Source organism: Gadus morhua, chromosome 15 (assembly GCF_902167405.1).
Source record: "Gadus morhua chromosome 15, gadMor3.0, whole genome shotgun sequence".
Taxonomy (NCBI): Eukaryota; Metazoa; Chordata; class Actinopteri; order Gadiformes; family Gadidae; genus Gadus; species Gadus morhua.
In genome coordinates, this window is record NC_044062.1 from 1153855 (window position 1) to 1168881 (window position 15027).

Below are 15027 nucleotides of genomic sequence, written 5' to 3' on the forward strand. Positions count from 1 at the left end.
TTTATGACAGGGTAGTTATACATTGTTCAGCTAATGTATGCTCCCTAGTCAGTCTAGTAAACGCATAACAAATAGTTATTGCTGGAGAGCGCCCTCTACCGGTTGATTTGACGACAAACCAGAGGACACGTGAGATAATAGTGACGTATTCGGAGAGCGACGGAGTCGCTGTAAAAATAGAGCAGAGAGAGCGTGACTTTTTATCATCCAAAATGGTAAAATCTGGAAAGCTCAAGTCGGGGGTCGCAAACAAGCTGAAACGATGGAAGAAAGGACACAGCAGCGATTCGAATCCAGAAACAAATCGTTATCGACAGGCCGCTAAAAGTCGCTTTTTCAGCCGACCGAGTGGTAAGCCGTGCTTCTTCTACCTCCCTGATCACACGTGGGTCGGTGGGCCAGGCAGTCACTGCAAATTAACTAACTAAAATTAACATTGATCTGATCCACCCGTGTTTGTACTGACGATGTATGTTTCTGTAGTTCAAGTCATTGAATAACTCTACAAAGTTGTCAAATTAAGTTGTAAGTTTGTTCAATCTTTTATCCTAGGCTAGTCCATTTTCTTAATTGTTGTAGCTATCGATGCATGCCTTGACATTAACGTTATGTGTTGAGTAGTATTTGTCTGCACATTCGTTGGTGACTTATTAGTTGTTGATGGTTTGTGTGTGTGTGTGTATTATTTTTGTGTTACATTACTTGTACTACTACATCTGCTTATATCTATGTCCTGTATAATATTTGTGGCCATAATTCAAATAATACAAATCATTGTTTGTGTGTGGAATGCAGATCTAATGCTCCAATTCCTGTACCCAGGAACTCCTTTTCAATATCTGTGTGGATAATTATCTATTATTTAAACGGTATGTCTTCCAACAGAAAAGAGTGATCTCACAGTCGACGCTCTTAAGCTCCACAATGACCTGCAAGTCGGACCTCTGGATGTTAGTGACCGAAGAGGAGCCCGCATGGAGGAAGACGACGAGCTGGCCTTCACTGAGAAGACCTCCGGCACTTTCCTCAGTGGTCTGTCTGACTGCTCAAACCTCACCTTCAGTAAGGTCCAGCGGTACTGGGAGTCCAACTCCGCCCCTCACAAAGAGGTAAATAAGGATTTTGAATAATCAGTTTGTTTTTGTTACATACACAATCACACTCGTATCATTTGCTATGATACTTTGACACGTTCTAACTGGTGTTAACGAGGTTTTAGGTCGGATACCTGCTAGGTTTTTGCTTTAAATTCCGATGCAGTGAAGAGGCGTAGTTGTTTGACGTTGTGCAGTGAGACCTTCATTGGTGCTGCCTGGTTTGTACAACAGATCTGTGCTGTGCTGGCTGCTGTCACTGAGGTGATCCGTTCTCAAGGAGGGAAAGAGACAGAGACCGAATACTTTGCTGCACTGGTGAGTACTTCTTCCGGGCTTGAAGACTGTTGAGACTAAAACACTAATATATTCAATCATATTTGTATTCATTTGGGGGAATTGAAGCCAGTCGTTTTTTGGATGGGTGTTGAGCACCCTAACCTGCCCTGCTCTGCCCTGGCCCTGTGCCCTGTAGATGACCACGCTGGAGGCTGTGGACGCCCCAGAGTCCCTGGCCGCCGTTGCCTACCTCCTCTGCCTGGTCATGAAACGGTCAGCCCTCGGTCGACCCTCGCTCCCACCGCTGTCCTCAGAATATCCAATGAACTTCACTGGATTACAGAATCCCAGAGTTTGACGTGTGTGTGTTGTTATCGGGTCCCCAGGGTCCCTACTCCAGTGCTGGTCTCCAAGTATTCCGACACGTCCAAGGCCCTGATGGACGTCATGTCCCAGCAGGCCAGCTGTGAGACCGGCTCCGCCCTCCGTTGGGTGAGCTGCCCTCGTCTTCCCGCCCGAGCCTCTGTTGGGTTGATGTATTCACTCTGCAGTAGCCCAGGCTCCTGCCCCCTGAGCTGGACGCCCCTTACGACGTTGACCCTGTTGTGATGCAGGTGCTGTCGTGCCTGGCCACCCTGTTGAAGAAGCAGGACGTGTCCGTGTGGAACTACCCCTCCACCCTGCAGACGTACCACGGCCTGCTCAGCTTCACTGTCCACAAGAAGCCCAAGGTCTGACGCTCTCTGCCACACAGCAGTGCTCAGCCAAACTCTTATTGTTCAATCAATTAGATCGATCTCTGCCCGTCTAGGATAACAACCTCAAGGCTCACTACACCTAATACAATATAAAGACCGAAGACCCCGAGAGAGGGGAATCGTGACGCCCTCGTCATTCCCCTGCCCTTGATTGCTCTCCTCCAGGTCCGCAAGGCGGCGCAGCACGGAGTGTGCTCCATCCTCAGAGGGAGCGAGTTCCTGTTTAAAGACAACGCCCCATCCCATCATCCCGCGGCCATGGCAACGGCAAAGTTCTGCATCAAAGAAATGGAGCAGGCTGGGGGTAAGGAGAAGAAACAAAAAAGTCACACATTTGTCGTGCAAATCTGCACACTCTTCTTCTCTCCAATTCGTTTTCGTGACTTGAGAAGGACCGACCACCTCATGCTTTGGCGTGTGTTTTTTCTTCTCAGGCAGCAAGGAGGACACCACCACACTGCACGTGCTGGGGGTCCTGAAGGAGCTGCTGCCCTCCTTCCCCCAGGGGGCGGTCAAGACCTGCTGTGAGACGCTGCTGCGCGTGATGACGCTCGGACACGTGGTGAGAGCACGTTAAAACCTGTAGACGGCTTCCTCCATTCTTATGACAAATGTACTTATTGTAAGTCGCTTTGGATAAAAGCGTCTTCTAAATGCCCTAAATGTAAATGTAGATGGATTCATTCAGAAGCTGCTTCTTCATTATGACCCTATCTGACTCCAGATAGGGGCGGGGTCTGACTCCAGATAGGGGCGGGGTCTGACTCCAGATAGGGGCGGGGTCTGACTCCAGATAGGGGCGGGGTCTGACTCCAGATAGGGGCGGGGTCTGACTCCAGATAGGGGCGGGGTCTGACTCCAGATAGGGGCGGGGTCTGACTCCAGATAGGGGCGGGGTCTGACTCCAGATAGGGGCGGGGTCTGACTCCCGTTAGGGGTGGAGCTCACTGCTCAAGGATGCCTCGTTCACTGTAAGCCTCTTTGGGTACAAGCGTCTGGTCAATGCTCAATGCTAAACCGAATGGTGTGTGTGTGTGTGTTTAGCTGGTGACAGCCAGTGCCATGCAGGCCTTCCACAAGCTATTCACCGGGAAGCCCAACCCCAGCACCATGTCAGCGGAGCTCAACGCCCAGATCATCACGGTGAGACCCAGCAACACCGCCCCACACCACAGCACACACGGGGGGAGGAGTGGAGGGTTTAAACTGCGTTTGAATGCCCGCCCCAGGCCCTGTACGACTACCTGCCCAGCGAGAACGACCTGCAGCCGCTGCTGGCCTGGCTCGCTGTCATGGAGAAGGCCCACGTCCACCTGGCAGGGTAACGCACATTCACCTCTTCATGGCCCCCTGGGGATCGACCCTTATGGATTGGTTTTACGTTTCATCAGCCTTAGCCGACGTCCGATACGGGCTGCCGATATTCTTGAGCCGATATTTGGAGCCGGTTCGGCTTTTGCTCCCTCAATTTACATCATAAAAATGACAATGGTTATAAAATGTTACAAGTGTCAATTAAAAAAGGAACATTTATTGAACTGTCTGTAAATCATGCCGGGCAAGAAAAATAAAATAAAGTATCGGTCGATCACTAGCTTACACTGAGACGTAGTTCTGTTCTGAGCGTTCACTAACGAGGGTTTGGTTCTGTCTCAGCCTGCAGAGTTCTCTGAACACGGGTCACCTCCCCCGCCTGTTCACAGCCGCCATGACCTGCCTCCTGTCCCCCCACACGCCCGTGGTGTCCGCGGCAACCAACACGCTCAAGGTAAACAAACCGCTTGGCACAGTCTTGTTCTGGTGTGTGTGTGTGTGTGTGTGTGTGTGTGTGTGTGTGTGTGTGTGTGTGTGTGTGTGTGTGTGTGTGTGTGTGCGTGTGTGTCAAAATAACTGAAATGTTTCCAAGTAATTTACAAATGAAATCAACCGACTTGAGATCAATCCTTGTTTTTGAGGCCTTGATTCTATGTAGGTTATCTGTGTTCTCAGTGTTATGCTCATCCTACTTTGTACCTTCTAGCTGCTCCATGTACTGATGGCTGTTATAATTGTAATAATTGTGTGTGTGTGTGTGTGTGCGCAGACCCTCCTGACGGAGTGTGTGGGTCCTCACATGGAGGAGATCGGCACGGTGACCGCCAGCGCCTCCTCCGGGAACGCCTCCTACGTCTGCAGGATGTTCCGGTGAGTTCCGGGGCTACGACCGCTTCAGCCTCCTGCTGCTGCTCACGGCCGTGGTCGGTCCTGAATCATGACGCCAACTAACCCGCTCTCCCCCTGCGGTCCTCCTCCTGCTCCTCCTCCTCCTCCTCCTCCTCCCTTCCTCCTCCTCCTCCTCCTCCTCCTGCTCCTCCTCCTCCTGCTCCTCCTCCTCTTCCTCCTCCTCCTCCTGCAGCATCGTGGAGGAGGGCCTGTCCTACCGTTACCACGCCTCCTGGCCGTTCGTCCTGCAGGCCCTCGGCTCCTTCTACCGCGTGGCGGGGAAGCGGGCGCACCCCGTCATGATGAAGGTACGCTGGACACCAACCGCTCGAATATTGAAGAAATCATAATCACTATTCCATCAATGTTGGAATCACCATTTTTCAAACCATTATTTATTGAGTTTGAAAACATGATGTATTTATTAAGCATTTCTCTCCAATAAAACACTTTGTGGACTGACGAGCTGCGTGGAAGGCGTGGCGTGGGGAGTGACTCCTGTTCTGCCCTCCCAGTCCCTACAGTCCCTGGCGGCGCTGCGGCCCACCCCCCACTTCCCCTTCACCGGGGAGCTGGACCTGGCCGTGGGCGGCGCGGTCGAGAGCATGGGCCCCGAGGTGGTCCTGGGCGCCGTGCCGCTGAACATCACGGGCTACGAGTACGTCCCCTTGGTCCCAGCGGGGGTCCCACGACACCCTCCCCGCGTTGTTCCCACTGGGCGTGAGCGTAGGGCCGTTGGTTGACCGTGTTGCGTGCGTTCTGGTCCTCAGTGACGACCTGGAGTTCCCCCGGAGCTGGCTGGTGCCGATCCTCCGAGACCACACGAAGAACACCCAGCTGGCGTTCTTCAGCTCCTACTTTCTGCCGCTGGCCACCACGCTCCACCAGAGAGGTAAGCCCGGCTGTGATGAAGAGCGGGGGCTCCGGGTGGGTTTGATCTACCCACCGGCCGTCGCCTCATCCATGGGTTGTGTGTGTCCACAGCTGAGCAGCTGCTGCAGGCCGGAGAGAAGCTGGAGGCCAAAGTCTACAACACGCTACAGATGCAGGTAGCCACGAGCGCCTCTCCTCACGAGAGCGGCCCTCAGGGCCGACGCGTTGAGCGAGGTGTTGAGACGGTGTGCTCTGACCCCCGCCCCCCTCTCTCTGTGTTCTGACCCCCCCCCCCCCTCTCTCTCTCTCTCTCTCTCTGCTCTGACCCCCCTCCCAGGTATGGACTATGCTCCCTGGCTTTTGCACGGGCGCCACAGACATCCAGACCTCCTTCAAGAGCCTGGCCCGGGCGCTGGGCACGGCCATCAACGAGCGGCCAGACCTGCGGCTCACCATCTGCCAGGCGCTCCGAGTCACCATCACCAAGAGCTGCTCCACGGGTAAGGGCCCCAGGGGGGTAAGGGCCCCACGGGGGTAAGGGCCCCAGGGGGGTAAGGGCCCCACGGGGGTAAGGGCCCCAGGGGGGTAAGGGCCCCACGGGGGTAAGGGCCCCGCGGGGGTAAGGGCCCCACGGGGGTAAGGGGCCCCACGGGGGTAAGGGCCCCACGGGGGTAAGGGCCCCACGGGGGTGAGGGCCCCCCACGGGGGTAAGGGCCCCACGGGGGTGAGGGCCGCACCACGGGGGTAAGGGCCCCGCGGGGGTAAGGGCCCCACGGGGGTAAGGGCCCCACGGGGGTAAGGGCCCCGCGGGGGTAAGGGCCGCACCACGGGGGGGGGGGGGTAAGGGCCCCACCGGGGGGGGGGGGTGTAAGGGCCCGGGGCTCATCCGGCTGCGCAGGGGTGGGTTCCCACGGGACGCTGAAGCAGATCAGGTGTCCTGTTGTTCCACTCTCAACTGGTCTCCTTCAGAGCGTACTGGTCTCCTTCAGAGCGTACTGGTCTCCTTCAGAGCGTACTGGTCTCCTTCAGAGCGTACTGGTCTCCTTCAGAGTGTACTGGTCTCCTTCAGAGTGTACTGGTCTCATGTGCCGTCCTCCCCTCTGCCTGTAGAAGGGGACCGGGCCGAGGTGGGTCGCTTCGCCAAGAACTTCCTGCCCATCCTGTTCAACGTGTACAGCCAGCAGCCCGCCGCCGGAGAGCCCACCTACTACCGCATGGCCGTCCTGGACACCATCAAGGTGTACCTCACCATCACCGACCTGGCCATGATCTGCACCTTCCTGCAGAAGGCCACGGAGAGACTGGGCAACAAGGAGAACGAGTTCACCCGGTAGGCCCAGGCTGAGGCCACTTGTTACTGTGATGGCGTTTTGTTTTGATAAAGATACGTGGTTGTGGCCTGCAGCTCACGTAGAAGACTCACCATCTCTCCCTGTCCCCCTGCCCAGGCTGTCGGTCATGGATCTAGTGGTTGCCATGGCGCCCTGTGTGGACGAGGGCAACATGACTAAGACCTACGAGCTGATCAAGCCCTACCTGGAGGTACGGACGATGGATCTTTATTGTTTACTTCCTACTCGGTTATAAGAGTGTGAAGTGACTGTGTGTGTGTGTGTGTGTGTGTGTGTGTGTGTGTGTGTGTGTGTGTGTGTGTGTGTGTGTGTGTGTGTGTGTGTGTGTGTGTGTGTGTGTGTGTGTGTGTGTGTGTGTGTGTGTGTGTGTGTGTGTGTCAGACGAAGGAGGCGGGCATGCAGAAGAAGGCGTACCGTGTGCTGGAGGAGCTGTGCGGTGGCGAGCGACCCGAGTGCCAGGCCTTCATCACGGCCAACATGGAGACGCTCAAACAAGTGCTGCTGGACACCCTGAAGAACGCCTCGTCGCCCGCCAAACGGGTACGACCCCAACGCCGCCGTCACCGCCAGCTAGGTCCTCACACAGGACACACACGTCAGGCTCTCCCGAAGGCCTGCCGCCTTAACTACACCGTCCTAAAAATAAAAACCTTTTATTTAAATTTTTTATCGTGAATATTACACAAAAGTATAAAATAATCCAAAAACGTAATTTACTCTCTTTGTATAGATCAACAGCCTGCATGGAAATAAGCATAAATGGTCCACCTGTGAAAGAGTGCACCCCCTCACCACCTAACTTAACACATTTTCTGCGGGAAACCCTGCGAGTGTACAGTATATTGGCTGCTGGTTTCCTGTCTAACTCTCGTCTCGCCGTTCTGTTTGTCCTCCAGCCGAGGCTCAAGGTTCTGCTGCACATCGTGAAGCGTCTGGAGGACGAGCACCGCGACTTCATCATCGTTCTGCTGCCCGAGGTACAGCCAGACAACCCGATGTCGACCGCACACACTGCCGCACACGATGCCTGGTCGACCGCACACACCCACGCACATAGTGCTGGAAGGGGGTCTTATTCCGGCTCTGTTTGTCCGTCAGGTCATCATCTGCACCAAGGAGACTTCCGTGGGCGCTCGTAAGAACGCCTACACCCTGCTGGTGGAGATCGGGAAGGCGTTTGTGCGCTTCTGTGACAGTCCAAAGGGTGAGAAGCATGTCTGTCATTACTAACATAACGTTCAAGGAAATGATTTCTCCTTTTGGGGTCAGCCTGGGATATGAGTTTGAAGGCGTCCTGAAGTGTTGATTCCTCTCAACCCCAGACGCGCTGGAGCAGTACCTGGCTCTGGTGTACGCCGGCCTCATGGGCTCCGTCACCATGATCACCTGCACCGTGCTGGCCTTGACCCGCCTGGTGTTCGAGTACAAAGGTAATCCATATTACAGCGCTAATAATCAACTATAGACGTCGAGTATTAGAACTGTGAATGTAAACTTTACAGACAGTTGGCCGTTCACGTTGCTCTGTGTCTCACGGTACGTTTCCTTGTGCCCAGACTCCATCGCCACGACGACCATGGAAGAGCTGCTGCACAACGTGTGCCTACTGCTCTCCTCCAGCACCCGAGAGATCGTCAAAGCCGCCCTGGGCTTCATCAAAGTGCTCCTCTTCGTCATGGACCCCAAGACCCTGGCGTCCCACGTCTCGGTCATCGTACGTTGAAGCCGTCCCCACGCTCTGACCCGCGCTCAGGTTCAGTGTTTCTATTGGTGCCCGGTACCGGGTCCCCCCTGTTCAACACTCCCTCTGTTACCCCCCGGTCAGATGGACGGCATCGGCAACCTGAAGGACGACATGAGGAGGCACTTCCGCACCAAGCTGAAGAACGTCTTCACCAAGCTCACCAGGAAGTTTGGGTGAGTGTCCATCGATAACAAACATACACTTAACTTCTATTTATTTAGCAGAAAATTACAATGCCAGGCGAATACTTGTCGTTTTATATTCCGTCATTGTACACACACTTTCATGGTCTACTTGTTACTTCTCAATAAAAGGAACATAGGGGATGAGTTTAATGGTTACCGAAAGGTAGGGTTTAATCCGGCATTCTGTGTATCAGTAGGCTGGATGTAACTGGTCATATAGTTGAGGTTTGACCGAACGCTCACTGAGGTTTGACTGAACGCTGTCCACTGAGGTTTGACTGAACGCTGTCCACTGAGGTTTGACTGAACGCTGTCCACTGAGGTTTGACTGAACGCTGTCCACTGAGGTTTGACTGAACGCTGTCCACTGAGGTTTGACTGAACGCTGTCCACTGAGGTTTGACTGAACGCTGTCCACTGAGGTTTGACTGAACGCTGTCCACTGAGGTTTGACTGAACGCTGTGTGTTGGCCTCAGGTTCGAGCTGGTGAAGAGCATGCTGCCCGTCGAGCATCACAAGGTCCTGATCAACATCCGCAAGTCGGAGGCCCGCACCAAGAGACGCAAGGAGGCGGAGGAGGAGCCCGAGGACTCTGACAGCGAGGCCGACGCCCCCAAACCCCAGTCCCAAAAGTAAAGCACACGTTTATCCACACCCTTATGCTGCATTACTGACATGAATCTCTCCCTAGATCCACCTAACAGGCATGTCGTGTACTGTACTACCGTTTATATTTACTCACCGTGTACACATTTCATGATTCCGTTCACATGACTCGTGTCATGAGCTATGTACCTAGACATATTGGTCGTTCATTATTTAACTTTTATTCCATAGTATATATATTTGTGTCCCTCCTGACTTTGCGTGCGTGTCCCCGCAGCATCGAGGACATCCTGGCGGACTCGGACAGCGAGATGTCGGACGACGAAGGCGGCAAGGGCGGCAAGGGCCAGAAGAAGGCGGGCAAGCAGACGCAGAAGGGCCGGGCGTGGCTGAAGGAGGGCGAGGAGGACGAGCCGCTCAACTTCCTGGACCCCACCGTGTCCCAGAGGGTTCTGGGTAAAGGACGCGCGCACGCCAAAGCATCCGCCGCACGGACGGCTCCAAACCGACCTGTCCGGCTGAGACCTCTGTCCCTTGTTCTCCACAGCGACCAACCCCAAGAAGAAGAGCCGGGCCAAGGAGCTGCACGGCTTCAAGCTGACCACGGACGGACGGCTCATCATCAAGGACGGCGACGACGAAGAGGATGACGTGAAGAAAGGTAGGCGTGGGGAGGAAGCATCGGGCGCAGGTTCCCACTTCGCTGCCCGGAGCGCGCGGTTTATGATGCGTTCAAAATGAAGCGAAATATAGTGTTTAAAGGTAGTGCTGATGAATCCTCGACCACACCTGGCCCCGCCTCACCTGGCCCCGCCTCACCTGGCCCCGCCTCACCTGGCCCCGCCTCACCTGGCCCCGCCTCACCTGGCCCCGCCTCACCTGGCCCCGCCTCACCTGGCCCCTAAGCCCTAAGCCACCTTTTTTACAATATTTATTTATCACACTATTTACTATATAGACATTTAGCAGGTCCTTTAATCCAAAGAGACTGGCAATGAATGAAGGAAGGACCGTTTTGGCCAGGAATCAAACAGCCTAGCTGCTACACTAGCCACTAGCTGCTACACTAGCCACTAGCTGCTACACTAGCCACTAGCTGCTACACTAGCCACTAGCTGCTACACTAGCCACTAGCTGCTCCACTAGCCACTAGCTGCTACACTAGCCACTAGCTGCTACACTAGCCACTAGCTGCTACACTAGCCACTAGCTGCTACACTAGCCACTAGCTGCTACACTAGCCACTAGCCGCTACACTAGCCACTAGCTGCTACACTAGCCACTAGCTGCTACACTAGCTGCTACACTAGCCACTAGCTGCTACACTAGCCACTAGCTGCTACACTAGCCACTAGCTGCTACACTAGCCACTAGCTGCTACACTAGCCACTAGCCACTCCACCATCCTACCCTTCATGGCCTTCACACACTTCATCTTCTGACCGTCCCCTCTCTCCACAGACGCAGAGGACGACCTGAAGGACATCCTGGAGGAGGCGGGCGTGAGGACAGTAAGTGATCATCCCGCCCCCCAGCGGGGGGTTCGGCGCTGACTTCCTGCTGCCCTTGCGGGGGCTTCCCATGTGACCGCTGCTAACGACTGTATCTTCTGTTTCCCGCAGAAAAAGACGCAGAAGAGGAAGTACGACGAGGACGACCTCGACGAGGACATGGAGACGGATGCCAAGTCCAAATACAAAGGTACGAGTTGATCTGATCAATGGACGACTTTATTCATTCAGAAATGAGGTTATTGAAGCAAGACTATTTGACATATGAATGCCCGAACGGTTTAGCCTTTTCAGAAGCAAACTGCGCATTCAAGATCCCATTGGTGTTAAATATGTGGTCAAAAACAGGGATACATTCAAGTCGATTGGTAGCCTGGTTTATCAATAATATAGGCAGGGGGTTCAACTGCTAACCGTTGTCTTCTCAGCCGGAGGTTCTGGCATCCACAGACCACTAGGGGGCGGCAGAGACTCAGGAGTGGAATACAAGTCCAAGGTGAGACACACACCACAGCCCCGCCCAGTGGGACTGGGACAAAGCACTGCATTGTACCCTTTTGGACAAGGCGACCCCTGACCCTTTTGTCTTGTTTTTATTTAGAAGGGGAAGGGGGATGTGAAGAAGACCGGGAAGGTGGACCCCTATGCCTACATCCCCCTGAGGAAGGCCACGCTCAACCGCAGGTACGGAGCCGGTTAGATTACAGCCTCCCTGACGCAGCCGTTGAGTGACTCCCCCGTGAGGTGACTCCCCCGTGAGGTGACTCCCCCGTGAGGTGACTCCCCAGTGAGGTGACTCCCCCGTGAGGTGACTCCCCCGTGAGGTGACTCCCCCGTGAGGTGACTCCCCAGTGAGGTGACTCCCCCGTGAGGTGACTCCCCCGTGAGGTGACTCCCCCGTGAGGTGACTCCCCGTGAGGTGACTCCCCCGTGAGGTGACTCCCCCGTGAGGTGACTCCCCCGTGAGGTGACTCCCCCGTGAGGTGACTCCCCCGTGAGGTGACTCCCCCGTGAGGTGACTCCCCAGTGAGGTGACTCCCCAGTGAGGTGACTCCCCCGTGAGGTGACTCCCCCGTGAGGTGACTCCCCCGTGAGGTGACTCCCCAGTGAGGTGACTCCCCAGTGAGGTGACTCCCCAGTGAGGTGACTCCCCCGTGAGGTGACTCCCCCGTGAGGTGACTCCCCCGTGAGGTGACTCCCCCGTGAGGTGACTCCCCCGTGAGGTGACTCCCCCGTGAGGTGACTCCCCCGTGAGGTGACTCCCCCGTGAGGTGACTCCCCAGTGAGGTGACTCCCCCGTGAGGTGACTCCCCCGTGAGGTGACTCCCCAGTGAGGTGACTCCCCAGTGAGGTGACTCCCCCGTGAGGTGACTCCCCCGTGAGGTGACTCCCCCGTGAGGTGACTCCCCCGTGAGGTGACTCCCCCGTGAGGTGACTCCCCCGTGAGGTGACTCCCCCGTGAGGTGACTCCCCCGTGAGGTGACTCCCCCGTGAGGTGACTCCCCCGTGAGGTGACTCCCCCGTGAGGTGACTCCCCCGTGAGGTGACTCACCCGTGAGGTGACGCACCCGTGAGGTGACGCACCCGTGAGGTGACTCCCCCGTGAGGTGACTCCCCCGTGAGGTGACTCACCCGTGAGGTGACTCCCCCGTGAGGTGACTCCCCCGTGAGGTGACTCCCCAGTGAGGTGACTCCCCCGTGAGGTGACTCCCCCGTGAGGTGACTCCCCCGTGTCTTCTCCTGTGTGGAATAGGAAAAAGGCCAAGCTGCAAGGCCAGTTCAAGGGCATGGTGCGGGGTGTCCAGAAGGGGGCGCAGTCGGGGAAGAAGATGAAGAGGAACATCAACAAGAAGAGAACCTGAAACCCAGAAGAAGCTTATGGACTTTCTATGCATCGTGTGTGAGGAATTTACACCGACGCACGGACACACGCGGACACGCGCACACCGAACGAGCGGCCTCTCAATGGGTGTGTTTTATGCTGTCATGTTTACAGCAGGTATTGGTGGTTTAAAGTTACGTTGTCTTCAGTTCTACCAATGGACTGTTGGACATGTTGTCTACATGCAGGACTATGGTTGGGTAACGTCTATCCGAAAATGAATGTTTTTTGAATTTATAAGAATCGACATTATGGATAGAAAATGGTGATATTGAAAATCTGGCTTGTCATAACAAGCTGCTAATAGATGTGTTACCATTTGTGATAGCTAGAGAAGGCATCTCGGCATCTGTTCATCATTAGTGTTATTTATGCATCCCTGTTCACAGTAAATGGATAAGTGGAGATATGCCTTCATGTCAGTACCCGATGCGACCTCTAGATGGTGCTATAGACCAATAGTTGAACCGTGTTTCCGAGTGCGCTACAGGGTAAGCTATCTAAAACAGTTCTGCATTTTTACTGGGAAAATGTATACACTTTTTGTTGCTCTGTTCAATATTTTCCCAACAGCTGAATTAAACACCCTGTTTAAAATCAAAAACTAAGCCTACCTTTTTCGGGGTTTTGCAAAACATATTGCCATTGCAGTAAATACCAGCTACTTGGTCATGGATAACTAAATGTTACAAAGTCTTTGTCAGCAACTGATCCTTAAGTTTAGAATTGACTGGTTTTATATAATCCTAATACTTTAATTTAGCAATGAACTCTGACATTGGCAAAATATTGGAGATAAAGTCATCGATGAACTACTGTCAAAAACATGCTATAATGAGGTTTTGGTACCATAAGTTATTTCAAAGTAGGCAATCGGATTCAGAATTATTACATTTTGGTAGAACTATCCCGGTTAGAAATCCTGGAAAGTAAAACCAAAGAGCCTGTGAGTCATCAGCGACCAGAGTTGGTTCAGTAGAATCAAGGAATGCTGAATAAGAGATGGACCAGAATTGAGTTGGACCTGAACAACCAGTTTTTCATTTCTAGTCATTAATAGATTGATCTCAAATGCTTCTTTCTGAATAACCTTCCATAAAACACTTTTAACCTTCTTGAGGAATCAATTTAAGTGTTATTAGCGTGATTAGTCAGTCTGATTTTTCTTTTGGGTTGATTCATTTCTTTCCATTCAGGCTTTTGGCCAAGTTGGACATACTCCAAATGGAGAGTCTGAAAACACAAAATTTCTTGCATATTCCTTGACTGAATCCATATATTTCAAAATTTTATTGGTTTTGCAGTCTACTTGAAATAATCACTTTCGCAATATAAAATACATTTTTAATTAAAGACAAAAATGCGTGTTAATACAGAAACGATGCGTCATCATTTCAGTCATTAGTAAATGCAATTAAGGAGAGCTAGTATGCAGTATCTCACTTTAGGAGACAGACGGCTGTAAAGTGATGGAATGATAGAATCCTCCTGTCTTACCTATTGGACCTCAGAACTTTATACAACCCCCATTGACTAGAGCAGGTGCATACAAGGGCCTGTATTGAAATAAATAGGTACAACTGCCCTGCAGTTACAAGATGCATTTATATTCACTTACAAAAAAAACAAAAAAAAATAGTTTCTTTGAACAAAGCTGTTTGAAAAACACATTTTCCTAGTTTGAGTGGTTGATTCTCTTTGCTTTTTGATTAAGTGGTCGATGTACTCATGCTGTACACCCCCTGTAAAGGCTTATCAAAAACCTTAAAGATTGATTACCATTTGCTACTTACTCTTACAGCCCCAGCTGTATCATCCCCAACAAACAAATACTTTTCTAAAACCAACATTACATTCCAACGGCATCAACTCCCAACTGATAGCAGACACTTCTATCAAACATGCACTTCCACCTCTTAATGCCATCCTCCGTCACTTCTGTATATGTGTGTATGACATGTAACCATCGATTGGCCGCATTAGTCAGCGACTATGAAACCTCGTGCAAACAACCTGTCTTTTTTTTTTGGTATTTTAATATTTCTACAGGTTGCAGTTCTACTATGAGCTCCTCAACGAGAGCCCCCGTCTCCCCCAGAGAAGGCCTCCTTCTCTCTCTCCGAGCGGGAGACTCCGCTGAGGGTGGGGTATTTATGAGCGCATACGAGCTCGGGGACAAAGCTCAGTGCGCATAATACCCTCCCTCTCTCTGCCCCCCCCACGCATTACAGAATCAGAGTCTGGGTGGGGGTCGCGAAGGGGGCGGGCCCGGGGCCCCCGGGGGCAGGCGGGAGGGGGGGGGGGCCGGGGGCGGCCGGCATCATGGGCGGGGGGGCCCTGGAGGGGGGCGTGGCCCTGGGGGGGGGCGTGGTGCGCGGGCCCCTGGTGGGCGGTTTGGCGCGGGGCACCGAGGACGAGACCAGGGGCTGCTGCTCAGGAGGGGGAGGGGGGGCGGAGTGGGCGTGGAGAGGAGGGGGAGGGGCCTGGGGGGGGGGGAGGAGCCGGAGCGGCGCCTGGGGAGGGGGGGAGGTTCCGAACCG

The 15027-nt window shown here is 53.6% G+C and overlaps 2 protein-coding genes across 3 annotated transcripts in view; one reads left to right on the top strand and one right to left on the bottom strand.

Moving 5' to 3' along the window:
• The first annotated feature begins 123 nt into the window (after window positions 1-123).
• rrp12 (ribosomal RNA processing 12 homolog) lies at window positions 124-13602 on the top strand. 2 transcript variants are annotated; one of them, XM_030378959.1, is made up of 33 exons: window positions 124-351; window positions 886-1109; window positions 1329-1412; window positions 1570-1646; window positions 1760-1865; window positions 1988-2104; window positions 2297-2435; window positions 2566-2693; window positions 3176-3274; window positions 3361-3452; window positions 3788-3899; window positions 4215-4315; window positions 4527-4641; window positions 4849-4991; window positions 5104-5225; window positions 5318-5382; window positions 5544-5706; window positions 6317-6536; window positions 6655-6748; window positions 6940-7098; window positions 7455-7535; window positions 7657-7762; window positions 7881-7988; window positions 8115-8272; window positions 8384-8475; window positions 8965-9120; window positions 9372-9550; window positions 9642-9755; window positions 10556-10609; window positions 10717-10795; window positions 11034-11101; window positions 11207-11289; window positions 12359-13602. In XM_030378959.1, exons 1-33 carry the CDS (start codon window positions 213-215, stop codon window positions 12617-12619), a joined length of 4038 nt encoding a protein of 1345 aa, XP_030234819.1. In that variant the 5' UTR covers window positions 124-212; the 3' UTR covers window positions 12620-13602. The 2 variants fall into 2 exon arrangements, with proteins under 2 accessions (XP_030234819.1, XP_030234820.1); XM_030378960.1 differs by having other exon boundaries at window positions 10556-10605.
• Window positions 13603-13753: 151 nt separating this feature from the next.
• Window positions 13754-15027, bottom strand: part of antxr1d (ANTXR cell adhesion molecule 1d) — a 29665-nt gene continuing 28391 nt past the window's right edge. Inside the window, 3 exon segments of the mRNA XM_030378961.1 lie at window positions 13754-14807; window positions 14809-14970; window positions 15026-15027. The exon segment at window positions 15026-15027 is cut by the window's right edge and continues 46 nt beyond it. Of these exon segments, the coding sequence (XP_030234821.1) occupies window positions 14721-14807; window positions 14809-14970; window positions 15026-15027 (251 nt within the window). The 3' untranslated portion in view covers window positions 13754-14720.